The sequence below is a fragment of the Xiphophorus couchianus genome, chromosome 14, assembly GCF_001444195.1.
Source record: "Xiphophorus couchianus chromosome 14, X_couchianus-1.0, whole genome shotgun sequence".
Classification (NCBI taxonomy): domain Eukaryota; kingdom Metazoa; phylum Chordata; class Actinopteri; order Cyprinodontiformes; family Poeciliidae; genus Xiphophorus; species Xiphophorus couchianus.
Window position 1 is genome coordinate 1,316,118 of NC_040241.1, and position 18,630 is coordinate 1,334,747.

The following is an 18,630-nucleotide window of genomic DNA, read 5'->3' on the forward strand; positions in this document are numbered from 1 at the left end:
ACAAGTAAAATAAAAAGTTTTTAATTCGATAGTTTAGGGGCCTAGCTCGAAAATGTACCAAATGGTACATCATAGAGATCTGAAATTTGTTATATTGATAGATGCTTCCAAATCAATATAAGGGTTCTGTTGGAAGTATTTCCTCAAATGTACAGGAAGGCGGCCATTTTGGCTCAAAAAAGTCAATTTTCATGTTTACATCAAATTTTGACATGGTTCCCCTATTAATCCTTCAACAATGTTTTTACCAGATCTGGTGCTACAGAAACCAGGTTACAGAGACTGGAGACGTTGCTAAGTTTTTAGCAAACATCTGGTTTCAAATAAGCAGGTTAAGAGAGTCTAAAACACAAGGTTAAACTTTGGACTTTTAGAAGGTTCCTTTGTCTAAAAATCCTTAAAAGGCCTTAAATAACAAAACCAATTTATAACGGGAAGCAAATTGATTGAATGTTTAGACTTTTCTTTTTTAAAGAATGAGGTTCACACATTTGGCTTTAATGTCATTTTCTCAATATTTTTGACCTGCATATCAAATTCTCTGTTGACATTCCTAAGGCTGGTGTGAAAACCTCAGCTGATGATCTTCATTTTGTGGTTTCAATGATGCCTGTAGAACAGAGGTCTTAAACTATTTTCACACAACACATCTTGATTGTGAATCCATCCATCCATCCATCCATTCATCCATCCCTTGTCCCTAGTGGTGTCAGGAGGTACTGGTGTCTATCTCCAGCTAACATTCTAGACCAGTGTTTCCCAATTCCGGTCCTCAGGCCCCCCTGCCCTGCATGTTTTAGGTGTTTCCCTTCTGCTACACACCTGGATTGAATCTATGGGTGATCAACAGGTTTCTGCAGCACTTGATGGTCATGCAATCATTTGAATCAGCTGTTCTGGAATAGAGGCACATCTAAAACATGCAGAGCAGGGAGGCCTGAGGACCGGAATTGGGAAACGCTGTTCTAGACGATAGGCAGGGTCACCCTGGACAGGTCGCCAGTCTGTCGCAGGACAACACAGAGACAGACAGGACAAACAACCATAAAGACACACAATTTAGAGAGACCAATTAACCTGACAGTCAGGTCAGGTTAATTGTCTGACCTGACTGGTCAGGTCTGTGGGAGGAAGCCAGAGAACATGGAGGAAGAACATGCAAACTCCGTGCAGAAAGACCCCGGGCCGGGAATCAAACCCAGAACCTTTTTGCTGCAAGGCAACAGTGCTACCAACTGCACCACTGTGCAGCCCGATTGTGAATTCAGTTTTTTTTTTTTTGCACCTAATTATGTGTGACTGCAATCAGACTTCTGTGTGAACTGTTTGACCCGAGCAATCCGTATGCACAAAAGAATAACATAGAGGTCAGAGCAGGGCATTTTGTTTATGGAAGTAATAACGGATGGCACCGTCTATGGATCAATTTTAAAGTTTTCAAAACAAAGGAAAACTTCGTCTTGAGGTTCAATGGAGCATTGACTCCAAATCCTGGAGTCATTACTTAAATACTCCAAATTTGAATGTAATCATGATCTGTATAAATGCTACACAGATAAACTTAAAATTTTATTTTGACTATTCAACAAAAAAAACCATTCGAAAATAAAAGGAAATGCTCATGATAATAATAACCATTCTCAACCAATCTAAGTGACAAGCGATAGCATGCAAACTGTTTTATTCTATGCACAAATTGTTGGTGTTGTGATGGTATGAATATATATATATATATATTTTTTACCCCTCCAGGGCGCCTTTTGTGGGCTCTAGTGTCCCTTATAGGACAGTAGGCCGACAGGAAACGGGGAAGAAGAAGGGGGAAGACATGCGGCAAATATTGTCGGGTCCAGGAGTCGAACCCGCGACGGCCGCTTCGAGGACTGAAGGCCTCCAAATATGGGTCGTGCTAACCCCTACGCCACCACGGCACGCCTGGTATGAATATTTTATTTTACGGTTGGAATGTCGAAGGAAAATTTCCACCCTGGTGTTTTGGTTTTTTCAGCTTCAATGAAACTGAAAATTAAAAGTCTTATCTTGAAAGGAAACCATGTAAATGTTGGTAGCTGATATCTCAAAGTCAGATAGATGTTCATAAACTTTTCTATATGTTCTGCTTCAAGTTAGCAGCAGCAGTCTTTGTGGTTTCAACCAACAGTCCCTGGTGCATCACAGAGTCACACCTCATGCAGAATGTCTATTGTTAGGTTTGTGGTTCAATAAAAAAATGTTCATCATGGCGTCACAGAATCGTGAACCATCTGACTTTGTAGTTCATCTTGTAACACTAATATAAGATGTTCACAGTCTGCCTTCTTCCCTGACTGAGTGAAGCCAGAGATCAGCAGCAGATAGAAACATGCAGCAGGTAGTTTGGATCAGTCTGGTTCTGCTGAATGTCGTCTGGATCTCCTTCTTTTTAACTCCAGATCTGGACTTCTCAGGTAAGAGCAGCTAAAGGAGAGGAACCTTTAAATGTTGATGCTGCTGATGTGACATTAGTTTGAACATATTTGTCTTTAGTCACATTCAGACTTCCTGTCTGTCTGTCTTTCTTTAGTAGGAAATCATTTACAGTTAATGCTATAGATTAACTTTTGGTTACTTAAATTCTCAGGTTTTAGTGGAAAGTTAATATCCATTCATCATGAACATGAATATCATTTCACCTAAGTCTCTATAGTTTTAAATGAACCATTATTTTTTCCTGGACAGCATGTTAGCATAATAATCAGTGGAGAAAATAAGTATTTCATACACTACTTATTTCTCAAGTTTTTCCATCTACAAAGAAATGAAATGTCTGCAGATTTTTCATACGTACATCTCAACTGTGAGAGAAGGAACCTTTAAAAGAAATTCCTGTTGTATGACATGGTCCCAGCTCTTTATGCCCTCCAGTGTAGTTCTGGGCTGACCTCTCACCTTCCTATTGATCACTGATCCTGTAGGTAACGAGTTCAACCTGGGGAAATTAACACAGTAAAAATACGTAGAGGGTAGGATGGCTTCATAAAGACGAACTAACAGATCACTAGCTGTGTTTCCATTACAACTGTGCACAGAACCGTCTGCTTTCTGTTAATGTCGAAAAAACACAATTTTGCAGATGCAGCGTTTCAGTTAAATAAGAAACGCAATTTTAAAAAATCACACATGAATAAGTCATTATAAACCATGCCACGCCACAATCCTCCAACTGCTTCCTGTCGTCGTCCAACATCCGGTTGGTGATCATGTGACTCGGGTGATGTGAAAAAAGGACGACATGGTTTTGTTTCTTCACATCTAGTGTTTGTGCAGAGGAGAAGCAAGAGCAGCTCTGATGAGACGTTCATGATGGAGTTCTGCCTTCAGCCAGAAGTTTTCACGAAGTGGACATCAACTGAATCTCCAGCCAGGCGACCAGATGAGGACATCAACATCATCACAGAACTCACTGGTAAGACTTTTAGTTCTGCTTGAGAATTTTTGAACAATAAAAATACACATTTTATTGCAAACTTTGGTTTGATTTGCTGCTTTCAATTTTGATTTTATTTGCAAATCTACATATTTTCATATGATTTTACAAATGTGTGTGTTTTTCTGCAGCAATTGCAGAACAAGACCTCAAACAGACTGAAATGTTCGGCTCAGCTGACCAGAACAACCCGTCTAATCAAACTGATCATGAAGCCAATAGGTGAGTCATTTCCTGCTGCTTTGCTTTGAAATATTGAATGAGTTTGGAAGAAATTCATGTTAAAAAAAAGCAAAAAAAAGCTTCTTGTTTAACACTTGAATTGACTTAGAGATTATGATTTATTAGCTGAAAGTTGAAAATTTTACCTTTTGGAAATAGGCCAGGGCTGCACAGTGGCGCAGTTGGTAGCACTGTTGCCTTGCAGCAAGAAGGTCCTGGGTTCGATTCCTGGCCTGGGATCTTTCTGCACAGAGTTTGCATGTTCTCCCTGTGGGTTCTCTCCTGGTTCTCTGGCTTCCTCCCACAGTCCAAAAACATAACTGTCAGGTTAATTGGTCTCTCTAAATTCTCCTTAGGTGTGAATGGTTGTTTGTTCTGTATGTTTCTGTGTTGCCCTGCGACAGATTGGTGACCTGTCCAGGGTGACCCCGCCTCTCACCTGGAATGTTAGCTGGAGATAGAGACCAGCACCTCCTGACCCCACTAGGGACAAGGGTGTTAGAAAATGGATGGATGGAAATAGGATAGATCGGCGGTTTTCAAAGTGTGAGGCGCGCCTCCCCTAGGGGGCGCCAGAGCACTTTAGGGGAGGCGCGGTGCGAGGGAAAAAATAAACCGGAAAAGAAGCTATCTGCTTGCTGTCTACTGATGTGAGAGAAAGAATGGACAAATTTTTAGTAAAGAAAAAGGCAGGGGAGACCAGCTCTGGCGTAAGTAATTTCGAGGAAATGTGCAACATTTACAGATGTGTTCCAAAGATCTGATCAAAATGTTTTTGTTAAGATGTGAAAACACTGTTGGTATCTCAAACATTAAACTCAGAATCTCAGATGTAACGTTTGTTTGAGAAAACGGTTGAAAAATGAGTTTGGGGTTGTTCTTATCATTCGAAAATTGAAAAAAGAGCGTATTTGCCATACAAAGGCCCTGATAAAATAAATAAATAAATAGGGAGGAAATGTTTTAAAATGTTCATGTGTTAAATTTCATTCAGATAAAGTGTCATTTTAAAAGATGAGATGGTTCTAAAATAAAAGCTATTAGAAGGTGTTTTGTAGTGGCATTTGTTTGTGTGTGGGTTGATTATGGGGGGGGGGGGGGCACAGGGGGGCTCACACTTTCATACTTTGAAAACCCCTGGGATAGATGAAGCACTTCACAGGATAAGTTCTATTTCTGTCTGTTTGTTTTTCCTTTGTTGATGTTCATTGTGAACAAGTTTTCAATTCATACAAGTTAAAATGACGGTTGCCTTTAAACATCCTTTAAACCGACTGTTTGCAGCTTGCTATAACTGTAAATCATCTGAAACTGAGCGAAACCTTTAGAGTTCTTGTTTCATGAATTCTCATAAACATAGTGTGGCATTAAAATAAAAATAAAACCTAAACATAGCCTGTGAAATAATTCATATTTCAAAAGTTAATCATTGCAACATTTGACTTTACAGTACAGCTGGAACTCTACCACGTTTGCATTGGCCAGACAATTATGCAGTTTGACATCTTGAAAATAAATTAGCATACAGTAAACATACAAAAAAAAGTTTTTTGATTGTTTTTTTTTTTTAAAGTATTGGTGCTAGAATAAGATTTTCTTTTTTCTTTTTCTTTTTATTTGCTGCATCAATATTCATTTATTTCGCAAAACTGCAGTGGAAACACTTTTTGTCGCACCACACAAATCACTGGCGCAAACCACTGTGTGAGGTACTGACTGTACATGTTTATGTGAATATATTTTCATATAAATACATAAAAAGTTCAACATTCAATCCATGCATTATTTACAGTGAATGAGAAGAAAACTCAAAATGAAGAGTCCAACTCAGGTGACAAGTTTTCCATGTCTGCACCTCCTGATCCCAATCCTGATGAAATGTGGGCAACATTTCGAATTTTGAGTAGAAGAAGTTAAAAAGTGCAAACTAAAGAGCAAACTTCAGAGTTCTGCTGGTTGACTTTACAATTAATGCAAACCAGGGAGGACTCCCAGTTGCAGTGACAAAGGTGAACCAAACTAAAGATCTATGTCAGGCAACTCCAATGTTTCAACTCTCCTTAGTGCAAAGCTCAGCAGCTGTCACAGCTGAACAGTGGGAGGTTGGGGGTTGTCCTGTCAGATCGTCAGTTCCCAAAACCATACACACACACAAAAATCTTGTAAAAGCGCATGCTTAAGACCATAGGAAGGCTAAATAAGAGATTGGGTGTAGCAGATTTTGTTATATTTTTCAGTGATTTGTATGGACCGACTGCATCTACTGATGAACAGAGACTGACTCCACCATCAGAGTTCAGCTCTGAAGCCGATCGTGTTGCAAAGGTTCCAACAACTCCTAGAAATCAGAAGGTCAACGTCAACCAACCCGATCAACACAGAATCATCGACAGTTCACGTGAGATTTTCCTCCAGCAGGTTTTCATTCAAGCAGAAATGTCATAGCTTTGGCATAAAAAACAAAAAAATCTATGCTTAAATAAAAACATTGCAGCGATTTTATCCAAGTTCAACACTTCCAGCTGTCAGAGATTTTCTATCTATTATTTTATTCCCACAGGCCAAGCAGAAACTAAAATGAAATGTGACAAAAGAGAAAAATGGAAGAAAGGCGGGTTATTTAATTTTATGGGAACATTTATTAATTGGACAGAGTATTTATTAATTATTTATTAATAACAGTGTAGCCGAGTTGACTGACACCTAAATGTGTCGGGGCAAACTTCACTCCACCTCTGTCTCGACGCTTCGTTGTGGCCACATTCACTCCGGTGGCGCTCTTCTTCTTCTCTTCCTCCTGGTGTCGCTGTCTGCCGGGTGGTTACAGTCAGTCGAGTCAAGAATCTGTAAGTGGCATTGAGAAAATGACATTTAAACATTCTTTGTTTTTGGTTTAAAAAAACATTAATCTAGAAGGGAGAACATGCAGGAGAATTTAGAGATTAGACCTGAAGTTGATGTTCATCTTTGTCTCCATGTGCAAATGAGTGACAGCATAACAAAAACATTTAATAATGTCACAAATCACATAATGTTAAGAGTGCTCAGATTTTTGCACATGACCTTAAAAGAAACATTTATGTCCTGTAAAAATGCACAGTATCTGAAAACCAATGAGCAAAACGCACTTTATTATTCTACATGAAACGTAAAATTCTTCATTAACTGACGATGTCATTTTCAGATTCAGGTTTTCCAGACGACTGCTGCTTTGAATTCTTCAGATTACCAATGAACAAAAAGTTAATCTCTTCATATTCCATGACTGATAATCGCTGCGCCAAGAGAGCTGTTATGTAAGTACTGATAACTGAGTTCCTATAATTCTCTGAATTTAATTATTCTGCTTTATTTTTGACTTTGCTTTAGTTCTATTGAAATCAAAGTACATTTATTATTTTTTCCCTCTTTTGAGAAAATGTATTTTCTTTCAGCTTAATTACACACAGGAAACGTAACATCTGTGCTGATCCAAGTCAGCCCTGGGTGAAGAATCTTATGAACTTTCTGGACATAAATTCCTTTTAAAGTTGCTGCCATCTGTCCTGATTAAAAGTCCAATAAAACGCATTTGGATAAATGATTATTACAGAATTATTCTGTTTCAAATAATCAAAGATTTTACTTTTAAATGTAATCACTGTTGATGTTTTTATAATTTCTTTTTGTACATGAACTATCCTACATCAGTGACTGGAACCATTCAGATTTCTGTTGAATTCATTTTTTCTTCTCTTGTTCTGTTTTCATAATTTTCTCTAATCAAACACAAAATCAACAAAAATGTTTCCTTTGGTTGCTGGATGTGCAACAGATGACCTTGGCTAACTTTTACCAGCAGGGGGTGACAATAATAAATTCTGCTCCTATATTAATAATGTATTCAAACTTAAGACATTATTGAACATGACACAAATAAACACATTTAATTTACTGAATTTATTTAGGTGTTTTAGAGGAAAAGGGGCTGAATGCAAAAGCACCAGGGCCGTGCAGAGACCTATGGAAGGGCAGGGGCTCAAAGTTAAAAAAGGGCCCATTGAACAAGATCTTAAAACACAGTTCAACAACATAGCAACAACCCATATTGATCAGGAATCTAATTGGATCCTATTATATCATTACCATCATGTGGGGACAATGCAAAGCAAATCTAGTCTATATTTTCCCCAACAGATATATTAATCTGAGCTCCAGCCTGGAGATCTGGAGCTCAGATCTCCAGGCTGACAGTCCTGGAGGGCTGAGCTGATCTGAGACTGTAGCTGCTAAACAGACCAGAGGAGAGAAGGTCAAAGGTTATGAAGTTATGAAATAATAATATCATCAAACGTGTTATGATCAGGTTGATTAGATGTGTTATTCTGGTCAACTGAACCAAACCTTTCCATCTGTTGGAGGTCTTCTGTCCCAGTTACTGCAGAAGAAAATCTCGAGTCTGCAAAATTGCAAAAAAAAAAAAAAGACGAAAACTACAATATTTATACGTTGAATCAAGCGTTGTCGTGTATTTAACTCCTCCTGCTGTTTGTGCCTCTGTTTTTACCAATAGCTGTTACTGACAGCAAATCCTTTGTGTGTGTTAAAGCACCACCAGTTTCTCTCTGTCAGGACTCTTGTGTTGGGTTTGTGCATTTAGCCTTCCAGTTAAAAACCAGGCAATCTTCGTATATTTCCCTGAAATTATTGCTACAAACTGTCACAATCCTCAAGCTGTTTATAACTCAAATGTTATTGCTGATGTTTTAAAACATGCAGAAATAAAGAACCTGGACCTGACTCCTTAGTTTGTTTGAATTTCAGACCAATCTATAAACTTCCTTTTCTTTCTAAAATCGTAAAGATAATGATTTTTTTATTTAAATAAAAACCTTTTTAAATGAGAATGACGTTGCTGAAATCTTCCAGTTTGATTTTAAACTATGAAACATGAAAAATGTTACCCCTTCAGAACCTCTTGCTTGTTTGGTACCACAGGGTCCGATTCTGGGTCCACTTTTTAGACATCTATAGGTTTTGAGGGCCGGAGTCCTGTAACTTTGAAATGCGTCTCTATTTCAGCACAACCAAGTCAAATAATGAGGTCATTAGCAGGACTCTGAGGAACTGAACTGAACTGAACTGAACTGAGGAGGTGATTCAGTCATTTGATGAATTTGATTGGACCAGGGATCTAAAGGTTGCAGGAAGTTGAACTTGAGGACTGGACTTGAAGACCTGCAGCATGTTGTGATTGCAGGATTTCTTAGTGTGACCACCAAACATAGACATTTGGGGGAATAAATGAAAACTCACCCAACAAGTAAAATAAAAAGTTTTTAATTCGATAGTTTAGGGGCCTATCTCCAACCGCCAACATCCTCCTGCTCTGCATGCTGGGAGCCGCTCTGCTGTCCACGGTCCTCTGAAATTCGTTACATAGATAGATCCTTCCAAATCAATACAAAGATTCTGTTGGAAGTATTTCCTCAAATGTACAGGAAGGCGGCCATTTTGGGTCAAAAAAGTCATTTTTCATGTTTACATCAAACTTTATTAAAGTCCTCTGAGAGATTTTGAGCTGTGGGCTTCAACGGTGCTCAGTGTGGAGATAATGGATGGAGGATGTAAAGGTTTAGTTCAAAACTTTTAAGGTTGGTGTAAATTGTGAAGCACTTTGGTCAACTATGTTGTTTTAAATGAAGCATACACATAAATGTGACCTTTACATTTTACTGCTAATTATGGAACTTTCATGCTTTTGTTTTTTTATTTTTTTTACAACATTCCTGTACTCAAGTGTTTTGCCTCATGTATATGTTTGTAGTGAGTTCTTCTTGTTGAGTGTTAATGCAGATTCAGGCCTCAGAAAGTGCAGCTGAAGAGGAAGTTGAGGGAGAGAGATATTTTAATGCTTTTTTTAATGTAGGTTATAAAAGTAAAAAAACAAACATGTGTGTGTGTCTGTGTGTGTGTGTGTGTGTGTGTGTGTAAAGTCTGACCTGGTTTGGTGGTTGAATATAGAGTCACACAGCAGGGAGATCTGACAATGTTTGAATTCAACTGGAGCGTTTTGATTCTGGGAGGCTGATCGTTGGAAGCGAATCAGGTGAGTCTGATGAGTGGATGTGGAACAGCTTCTGCAATTTTTAACAAGTTTAAAGTACAAGCTGACATTTTATCAGCAGGAAACTATATGCTTCATTATATAGCACTAAATATGAGGTTTCACCTTATTTCTGCACAAAAAAATAATAATTCTAAAATTTTTTAAGTTTGATTCCTAAGGTTTATTACTTGACGTCATTCACAATTAATTCCAGTCCGTTCAGTTTATTTATACTGAGCCAATTCACAACAAATGTCATAGGAAGATATTTTACATGTCAAATAGATTTAATTCATATTCCGAAATATAAAAATCAAATGAACCTCATAATACAGACAAAGTGAAATTCAAATTGATACGCTTCAATTCTGTCCTGGTTATGATGCCTAATAACTCTTTTTGTTTTGTTTGTTTGTTTGGCTTTAGGAAAAATTGTAAAATCCAACATGAAATCATGCAGTAAATGGGTAAAAACAAAGATAAAAGCACAAATACATACATGTCCTTTTAGTCTTGTGAAATTTTGTTTCTATCTTATATTAGAATCATAGAAGCTTTAAATGTGGTAAAATGTTTTTTACTTCATGCTGTGAAGATGCATGTTGGTCTAACCGCCGCTGCATTTCCTCTGTAATCTTCCACTCCACCTAATCAAGTGGAAAGTTTCATTGTCACAGAAGCATTCAGTCACTGCAAAACCACAGAAACCCAGACTTTTCTGAGAGATTTTTTTTTTTTTTCATGTTTGGGTCTTGATAAAGGCAGCACTGCAGCCTGATGTTCGTTCAAATGATCCAGAGCGTCTCTATCATCGCTGTCAGAGGAACATCTGGTCATCATGAAGGCCGCCAACATCCTCCTGCTCTGCATGCTGGGAGCCGCTCTGCTGTCCACGGTCCTCTGCAACAGTAAGTTCACCTGGAGACGACGCTTCTTCTCCCATCAGCTGATGTCAGTCTGACCGTCTCATTTTTCAGGTGGAAATATGCCGGTCGACTGCTGCTTTGATCTCTTCAAATACCGCATGGACAAAAATCTCTTCTCTTCATATTACAAGACTGACCCCCGCTGTTCGTCGAGTGGAATCGTGTAAGTACTCCTGTTGTCCTCTGTGTGTCATGTACGTTCATTTGTTCTGTTTTATTTTTGACTTTGTTTTCCTTCTGTAAAACGTGAAGCTCGTTGGCGAGTTTCTCTTTACTTGTCTATTTTTCCCTTTCAGTTTAACGACAAAAAAAGGACGCTCCATCTGTGTGGACGCACAGCAGCGCTGGGTGAAGACGATTATTGACTTTCTGAAGAAAAAGTCCCGTTAAAGGATCTGCCTGTTGTCCATATTTATCAGATCATATGAAGGTCTATAAAAGGCGCGTGGCAGAGTGATTCTAATTTTGGCATTCCATTTTGGTTCAAGTAATCATTGTTTACGCTACAATTTGTACAACACCTGCTGTCCTACAGAATTGACTGTAGTGGAGTTTTTGATTGTTGTTTTTTCCCCTTTTTTTGCTTTTCTATTCTATTTTTCTGTAATCAAACACAAAGTCTTCTGGATGTTTCCTTTGGTTGTTGCATGCTTTCTTTTACTGGATTTTATTCTAAAATAAATGGAACTTTGTCAAATGGTTCTGATTTTTTCAATCTTAATAAGGAAGCTTTAAGCTAGGCGGGTTTAACAGCAACGTTGATTTATTGTAGTTAAAGTTTTATTATCAATTTGCAAATTATTTAGGAAACCTGTACATAAAACACATGTCACTACATTTTATTCAGGTGATTTTTTAAATTAACAGCCAGTCCCTGATTAGATTGTCTTAGTTAACTCTTACCAGCAGGGGGCGAAAAGAATACATTCTGCTCTTAGATTGAAGAGGTATTCAAACTAAAAAGATCTTTGTACATGTTAGTTTTTACATTAGGTTTTTAATGTCGAAGGTAGAATATAAAATCAACTTTATTTAGTTGTACATCATAATATAATGTCACTATTTATTTATTTTTTTTTTAATCAAAAACATACCTGGAGTTGCTTTGATTCTTTGGTGCTTGTGTGAGAAATCCTTGAATCTCCTCCGACTCCTGATTTTCCCGCGCGTCAAAAGGCGCGCGGATCGCTGTAGCACGTAACTGCGACAGTGACAGACAGACGTACGTAAGTTATTACGCTGCCGAAAGCTATCAGTGTAAAGTTTACATATATTCATAATACAAAAACATCCATTCATAATATATAAACAACAGTAATTTAACTCTTAGATATTGTTTGCGTTTAGCCTATTAGTTATTAGGCGACAATTTAGCGGAGTAAAATATGAAATATCTGCTCGATACATTAACATATCGCTTAATTTACCGAAATGCTCAGTAGTGTTCGGACATGTCTGCTTCCGCTTCCGCTTCCGCCACCGGCTCGCCTCGCCCGCTCTACCGGCTGACGGGCGGAGAGAGAGCGTCTGTCTCCCGGGGACATCGCGTTCAAACTCCCGCTGGTTTTCAGCAATGAGCTAAAAGCAGAAATAATTCAGTCAGCCAATACCTAATGTTAATGTTTGGTAATATTTTTCATACTATGGAACTACAGATAAATTGGTTTAATCTTTGTACACAAAGTTATTGTTAGTGAAATATGTTAAAAGTTTTACTAATACATTTTTAAAAAAATGGTTGATTAATGGTGTGAGTCAAATGAAAACATAAAACAAGAACATTTTAAATAAAAGATTACAAGCTATCATATAGTATATGTAAAGGGGAAGTACAGAGACAGCTTGAATTCAATCATTTTTTAATCTAAAATTTATTCAGGTGTTTGTCTTGTCCGATGTTTCGATTTTTCAGTTTTACATCCGGGATCTTCAGGGGAACAAACCACAGACTGGAACAAACTGCACAATGTTTAGCGAAGCTACAGTGACCTGAACAATCGGCTGTCAGCAACATTCAACATTGAACCCATTTCATGTGTTTCTGCAGTCATGATAAACTTTTCTAGGTAGAACCACAAACCCAACAGGATACGTTCTGCTCGATGTGTAACTTTGTGCTGCAGCAGGGACCGTTTGTTGCACCTCAAATTTCCTTAATAGGAAATTAATTATATTCAGAGAGATGAAAAGAGGAGCAAACGTTCATGTACAGTTGGGGCCATACAGTCAGACTTTTAGCTGAGGTTTAAGAGGAGGTAGACCTCACCACTCGTGTCAATATAAATTTTAATGGTATGAATTTATCCATATCAATGTTTTTGTACTCTATATGTTCCATCTTGGTGAGAAAGCTCATTGGCTGTTTCTGGTAGTCTTGAAAATCAGGTTGAAGCTTTCACATTCTTCTGATGCTTTGAATATATTTTTTATTCGCTTTTGTCATTTCATTTTGCTGATGCATTTTGTGTTATGATGGTTGATGTACATTGTGGAATACTTTGGTCAAATGTTTATGTTTTCAAACGTGTTATACAAGTAAATTTGACATTGACGTCTAGCTACTAATCCTGAAACTTTCATGTTCTTCAAGTTTTTTTCAAATGCTACATTTGAACGTATACGAGTCTCTCATGTCTACATTTGTAGTCAGTGTTTGCTAATAGCTAATGCAGAGATGCTGGCCTATGCAACATTCAACTAAAGAGGAAGTTGAGGGGGAGAAATATATTTTGTGTTTTTATGTGGGTCATAAAACACATCAGTAAAAACACGTGTGTGTATGTATAGCTTGGCTCGGTTTGGTGGTTAAAGACACCTGAAACGACAATCTGTCACGGTTCAGAAAGGTTGCTCAGTGACAACCCAACTGCAGAAAACATCTAGAAAAACATGCAGAAAGCCTGCTGGAAAAAAGTCATTTTGGTGTAAAAGCTAGAATAAATCAGCCAAGTTTGGGCAAACAAACAAGGAATTTGAATGTTCAACATTTGTTGCTGTCACAGAAAACTTTCATCTTACTCTGCCGTTCGTCGAGCCTGTGACTCGCTCTTACACACTCAGCCCTTCTTGCTGATTTGTATGCCTTACAGCCTTTTGCCTCCACAGGTGAGAAGTGTCTATGGCGTAGACAGTGCAGGCCTGACGATGCCACTCTGTCAGCTATGCAGTAAATACTGCAAATCATCCCCTTTTTGTGGTAAGAGACCTTGTAAAGGAACAGGCCAGGCCCTTCCACATGCCTTCATCCTACTGCACAACCTCTCCGCTGTTCTTTACAAAGTCTTACAGGCTGCGAAAGCTGCATACTGACCCCCGCAGAGATCCGTCAGCACCGACTGAAGCCTGCTGACCAGACGGTGCTGAAGAAGCTCCATGGAGAACACCGGCGACATGGCAAGGACTCTTCCTGGGGCTGTTTGCGACTCGGACTGCTGGAAGAACCAGCTGTGTCCACGCGAGCCACTGCAGACCAGTTCCTGATCCGCCAGTCGAACCCCGTCCAGACGTCAATCCACCTGATCGCAGTGAACAGATCACAGTGTAGTAACAACGTCACTCTAACGGTGCGTTCAAGTGCTAGAAACCTCTGAACCCAAAGAAAGAAGACAGCCGGAGAAGATCCTGCCAGTCGACTTCGATTCAGGCAAAATCTCAACAGGGATTGTCTGCAGAAGCTCCTGTCCACATGCTTCATCAGCGTCTTCCTCCTTCCATGAGGTTGGTGGTTGGTGCTGCCAGAGACATCCTCCACCTTCCAGAGAACATGTTTCTGAGAATGGAAAGAATTTGTCAGTGACTTTCTTCCATGGTTTTTAAGCCCAACCCCGTCACTAACTTATTTCATCACAATGAAAAGAAGGGAATGTAAAGGAAAACGTTACAATACGTCCCCCGTCCCTCTTTTGCTTCAGATTATCTAAATTGTCTTATCATCAGACAGGAAGTAGGCCCTTGATGGTCCAGACTATACGTGTTACTTTCCTGACCCAGAACTTCTCAGGATCAGAGCTGAACTCTTTAACATCAAACACAATTCTGTTTTCTTATCAAAACGCAAAAAAAAAGACTAGAAAAAAAAAACCAACCTCAAATCATTCATTAAATAAAGGTTTAAATATATTCATTTCAGCCTTTTGGAATCATAGAAGTTTTACACTTGACGTTTTTTTTTTTACTTCTTGCTATTAAGGTGGGCTGCACAGTGGCGCAGTTGGTAGCACTGTTGCCTTGCAGCAAGAAGGTCCTGGGTTCGATTCCCGGCCGGGGTCTTTCTGCATGGAGTTTGCATGTTCTCCCTGTGCATGCGTGGGTTCTCTCCGGGTACTCCGGCTTCCTCCCACAGTCCAGAAACATGACTGTTAGGTCAATTGGTTTCTCTAAATTCTCCCTAGGTGTGCGTGTGTGTGTGCATGGTTGTTTGTCCTGTATGTCTCCACGGTCCTCTGCCTTGAACGTAAGTTCATCAGCTGATGTTACATTCAAATCAGGCTTTTTTTTTTTTTGTGCTTTCTTGCTCAATGACAATAAAAGAAGTTCTGATTCTAATTCAATTCAAATTCAAAATGACTTTTATTGATTTTGAAATTAAACGTTGTTGTAACTCATGTTCATTCAAAGTTCTTCATTAACTAACGGTGTCGTTTTCAGATGGAAGTGGTCCCACTGAATGCTGCTTTAAATTCTTCAGATTACCAGTGAATAAAAATCTCATCTCTTCATATGCCATGACTGATCCTCGCTGCGCCATCAGAGCAGCTGTGTAAGTTCTGATAACTGAGTTTCTATTTTTCCTTGAATGTTAATTATTCTGCTTTATTTTTGACTTTGCTTTAGTTCTATTGAAATCAAAGTTCATTTATGATTCTTATCCCTGTTTTGAGAAAATGTCTTTTCTTTCAGCTTAATAACACACAGGAAACGTAACATCTGTGCTGATCCAAGTCAGCCCTGGGTGAAGAATGTTATGAACTTTCTGGACATAAATTCCTTTTAAAGTTGCTGCCATCTGTCCTGATTAAAAGTCCAATAAAACGCATTTGGCAAAGTGATCATGTTTTTAGTATCAGAATTATTCTGTTTCAAATAATCAAAGATTTTGCTTTTAAATGTAATCACTGTTGATGTTTGTATCATTTCTTTTGGAAACTTTGTACATAAACTATCCTACATCAGTGACTGGAACCATTCAGATTTCTGTTGAATTCATTTTTCCTTCTCTTGTTCTGTTTTCATCATTTTCTCTAATCAAACACAAAATCATCAGAAATGTTTCCTTTGGTTGCTGGATGTTTTCCTTTTCTTGCTTTTGTTCAAAAATAAACCTGACTCTTAACAAATGGTTCAGAGTTTTCAGTCTTTTTTTGTGTTTTTGTTTTTTGTGGTGGTTTATTTCAAAGTGTTAAGACATGAAAGTAGGTAAAGAGAGAGAGGAACATGCAGCAAAGGTCACCTGACCGGGAATCGAACCTGCGACGGCCACATCAAGGACTAAAGCCTCCTTAAGTGGTTTGTGCTGAACCTCTGCACCACCACAGCATCCCTGAGGTTTTAGTCCTAAAAAATAATATTTAAGTAATATTATTACGATCACTTTAAAAGTCACAACTTACCAGCAACATAAAACTCATTATTTTATTTCTGTTTGCTGTTTAACAGAAGTAACTCCAGGTCCTGCAACAGATGACCTTGGCTAACTTTTACCAGCAGGGGGCGACAATAAGAAAATCTGCTCCTATATTAAAAATGTATTCAAACTTAAGACATTATTGAACATGTTACAAATAAACGCATTTAATTTACTGAATTTATTTAGGTGTTTTAGAGGGAAAGGGGCTGAATGCAAAAGCACAGCACTGCTTCTATGTGTATTTAGTCTGTTTCCAATCCTAACACCATATTTACTGCAATTATAAAAATAATGTTAGGATTTACTTGTTCCATACTTAAAGTTTATCCCAAAACAAACAACTGAAATAGAGATCTGTGATGGGGTTTATTTCTTCAGCTCACTGATGCTCACTGACTTCATGCTTTTTTCTGGTCGGCCCACAGCATTTCCTCTGAAATCTACCACTCTGTCTAACCAAGTGGAAAGTTTCACCATCTCAGAGGCGTTCAGTCGCTGCGTAGCCACAGAGACCCTGCCTCTTCTAACACCTAGGCTTTGATAAAGGCAGCACCGGTCCGCCGTTTGTTCAAACCACCCAGAGCATCTCTATCATCGTTAACATCTGGTCGTCATGAAGGCCGCTAACATCCTCCTGCTCTGCATGCTGGGAGCCGCTCTGCTGTCCACGGTCCTCTGCAACAGTAAGTTCACCTGGAGACGACGCTTCTTCTCCCATCAGCCGACTCAATTCAGTCTTCGTTTTAAAATTTTGTTGTGCTTTCTTGGGCAATGACAGCAAAAGGAGTTCAGATTCTGATTCAATTCAAATTCAAAGTTCGTTTATTGATCCCAAAGGGAAATTAGACGAGGTTGTAACTCATGTTCATTCAAAATTCGTCATTAACTGACGGTGTCATTTTCAGGTGCAAGTGGTCCCGACGACTGCTGCTTTCAATTCTTCAGAAACCCGGTGAACAAAAATCTCATCTCTTCATATTTCAGGACTGATTCTCGCTGCCCCATAAGTGCAGTTGTGTAAGTACTGAGAACTGGGTTCCTGTTCATCTCTGTGCATTAAAAAGCCTAAAATGATCAGTTCCGACTTGGCTTAACTCATTTTAAAAGTGAAGCTCGTTTATTTCCGTTCCTCTTTTGTGAGAAAAAAAAAATCTGTATTTTATTTTTGTTTTCTTTCAGCTTGATAACACAGCGGGCACGCCGCATCTGTGTGGATTCACAGGAAAAGTGGGTAGAAAAGATTGTTAAGCATCTGGAGAAGAAAATCCTGTAAAGGATCTGCCTGCTGTTCTGCTTCATCAGATCATGTGAAGAACAAAGTGAACTGGCAATGTGGTCATGATTTTGGTATTAAAGCTTTTCTATTTCAAGTAAAGATTTTGCTTTGAATATACCATAGTTTGTTTTCTAAAATTTCTTTAAAAATCTATCAATAGTATCTGGAATGTTAATTGTAGTCTGCATTATAATCCCACTGTAATGTGACGTTTCTTGCTTGTTAGTGTTGTTTTTGTCAATTAAAGCACTTTAAATTGTTCTGTTGCTGCATTGTGCTCTAAAAATAAACTTGTCTTACCTTCCATCTCTGTGCCACAATCTTTACCAACACCTTTGGTTCTTCCTGCTGCCTTTACTGGGTTCTATTTCCTGCATCAGTGCAGCAGCATTGATGCAGATGACATTTGACCTCTAGAGAAGTCAAATAACCTCTGGAGAAAAACAATTACGGTCAGAAAAGACAAAAGTTGAACAATTTGACAAAAACAACAAGCAGTAAGTCAAGGTGAAGCTTTCAAAACGATGAAGAGTTCTTGCAATTTGAATCAGTGGCTGGCAAGAACATTGTTATAAATTTAACTCATAATTTACTGAAAAATGGTTTTATTGAAGACTGACCTGTCTCTTTAACATGCTAAATATTAGTGGGTTCCTGTAACATATTTAAATATATTTGAGAATCCATGACTAGTTCAGACTCTGAATTAGAGAGAATCTGCAAGTTCACAATAACATTTAGCAGAACGACAGCGACCTGAACGATCTGCTGTCGACATTAAAACCTTTTCATGTGTGTGTGTGTGGGTGTGTTTGTTTCTAATACCTTGTGGGGACCATTTTCCTGACATATACTACACTGTGGGGACCCACTGCTCCTTGTGGGGACCGAAGCCTGGTCCCCACAAGGGGAAACGCTGTTTTTGGGTCAGGAGTCAGATTTAGGACTAAGGTGTGAATTGAGTTTTGGTTAGGATTAGGTTTGTAATGGATAGGGTTAGGATAAGGGTAGGGGGTAAGGTTTAGG

The 18,630-nt window shown here is 38.6% G+C and overlaps 3 protein-coding genes and 1 long non-coding RNA gene across 7 annotated transcripts; 3 read left to right on the top strand and 1 right to left on the bottom strand.

The window, feature by feature from the left end:
• The first annotated feature begins 2,287 nt into the window (after positions 1-2,287).
• Positions 2,288-16,039, top strand: LOC114158039 (uncharacterized). 3 transcript variants are annotated; one of them, XM_028039348.1, is made up of 6 exons: positions 2,288-2,447; positions 3,296-3,445; positions 3,598-3,688; positions 5,926-6,086; positions 6,873-6,984; positions 7,123-7,268. In XM_028039348.1, exons 1-6 carry the CDS (start codon positions 2,363-2,365, stop codon positions 7,214-7,216), a joined length of 693 nt encoding a protein of 230 aa, XP_027895149.1. In that variant the 5' UTR covers positions 2,288-2,362; the 3' UTR covers positions 7,217-7,268. The 3 variants fall into 3 exon arrangements, with proteins under 3 accessions (XP_027895149.1, XP_027895150.1, XP_027895148.1); XM_028039349.1 differs by lacking the exon at positions 7,123-7,268 and adding an exon at positions 15,602-16,039 and having other exon boundaries at positions 2,301-2,447; XM_028039347.1 differs by lacking the exons at positions 6,873-6,984; positions 7,123-7,268 and adding exons at positions 15,350-15,461; positions 15,602-16,039 and having other exon boundaries at positions 2,310-2,447.
• Positions 6,093-16,214, bottom strand: LOC114158042 (uncharacterized). Its single transcript, XR_003598321.1, has 5 exons — positions 16,169-16,214; positions 14,013-14,471; positions 12,130-12,280; positions 11,797-11,903; positions 6,093-6,532 (listed from the first exon to the last, which is right to left on the bottom strand). It is a non-coding gene; the product is annotated as an uncharacterized LOC114158042 (long non-coding RNA).
• LOC114158041 (eotaxin-like) lies at positions 10,540-11,399 on the top strand. Its single transcript, XM_028039353.1, has 3 exons — positions 10,540-10,684; positions 10,754-10,865; positions 10,999-11,399. The coding sequence occupies exons 1-3, from the start codon at positions 10,615-10,617 to the stop codon at positions 11,090-11,092; spliced, it is 276 nt and encodes a 91-aa protein (XP_027895154.1). The 5' UTR covers positions 10,540-10,614; the 3' UTR covers positions 11,093-11,399.
• Positions 10,555-17,802, top strand: LOC114158040 (eotaxin-like). Of its 2 annotated transcripts, XM_028039352.1 has the most exons (4): positions 10,555-10,603; positions 16,931-17,011; positions 17,234-17,345; positions 17,508-17,802. In XM_028039352.1, the coding sequence occupies exons 2-4, from the start codon at positions 16,942-16,944 to the stop codon at positions 17,599-17,601; spliced, it is 276 nt and encodes a 91-aa protein (XP_027895153.1). In that variant the 5' UTR covers positions 10,555-10,603; positions 16,931-16,941; the 3' UTR covers positions 17,602-17,802. The 2 variants fall into 2 exon arrangements, with proteins under 2 accessions (XP_027895153.1, XP_027895152.1); XM_028039351.1 differs by lacking the exon at positions 10,555-10,603 and having other exon boundaries at positions 16,833-17,011.
• The last annotated feature ends 828 nt before the right edge of the window (positions 17,803-18,630 follow it).

Coding starts and splice junctions, on each gene's coding strand:
- LOC114158041 (XM_028039353.1), top strand. CDS start 10,615: ATGAAGGCCGCCAACATCCTCCTGCTCTGCATGCTGGGAGCCGCTCTG. Junction 10,685..10,753: donor GTCCACGGTCCTCTGCAACA/GTAAGTTCACCT, acceptor CTCATTTTTCAG/GTGGAAATATGCCGGTCGAC. Junction 10,866..10,998: donor TGTTCGTCGAGTGGAATCGT/GTAAGTACTCCT, acceptor TTTCCCTTTCAG/TTTAACGACAAAAAAAGGAC.
- LOC114158040 (XM_028039352.1), top strand. CDS start 16,942: ATGAAGGCCGCTAACATCCTCCTGCTCTGCATGCTGGGAGCCGCTCTG. Junction 17,012..17,233: donor GTCCACGGTCCTCTGCAACA/GTAAGTTCACCT, acceptor TGTCATTTTCAG/GTGCAAGTGGTCCCGACGAC. Junction 17,346..17,507: donor TGCCCCATAAGTGCAGTTGT/GTAAGTACTGAG, acceptor GTTTTCTTTCAG/CTTGATAACACAGCGGGCAC.
- LOC114158039 (XM_028039348.1), top strand. CDS start 2,363: ATGCAGCAGGTAGTTTGGATCAGTCTGGTTCTGCTGAATGTCGTCTGG. Junction 3,689..5,925: donor ACTGATCATGAAGCCAATAG/GTGAGTCATTTC, acceptor TATATTTTTCAG/TGATTTGTATGGACCGACTG. Junction 6,985..7,122: donor TGCGCCAAGAGAGCTGTTAT/GTAAGTACTGAT, acceptor ATTTTCTTTCAG/CTTAATTACACACAGGAAAC.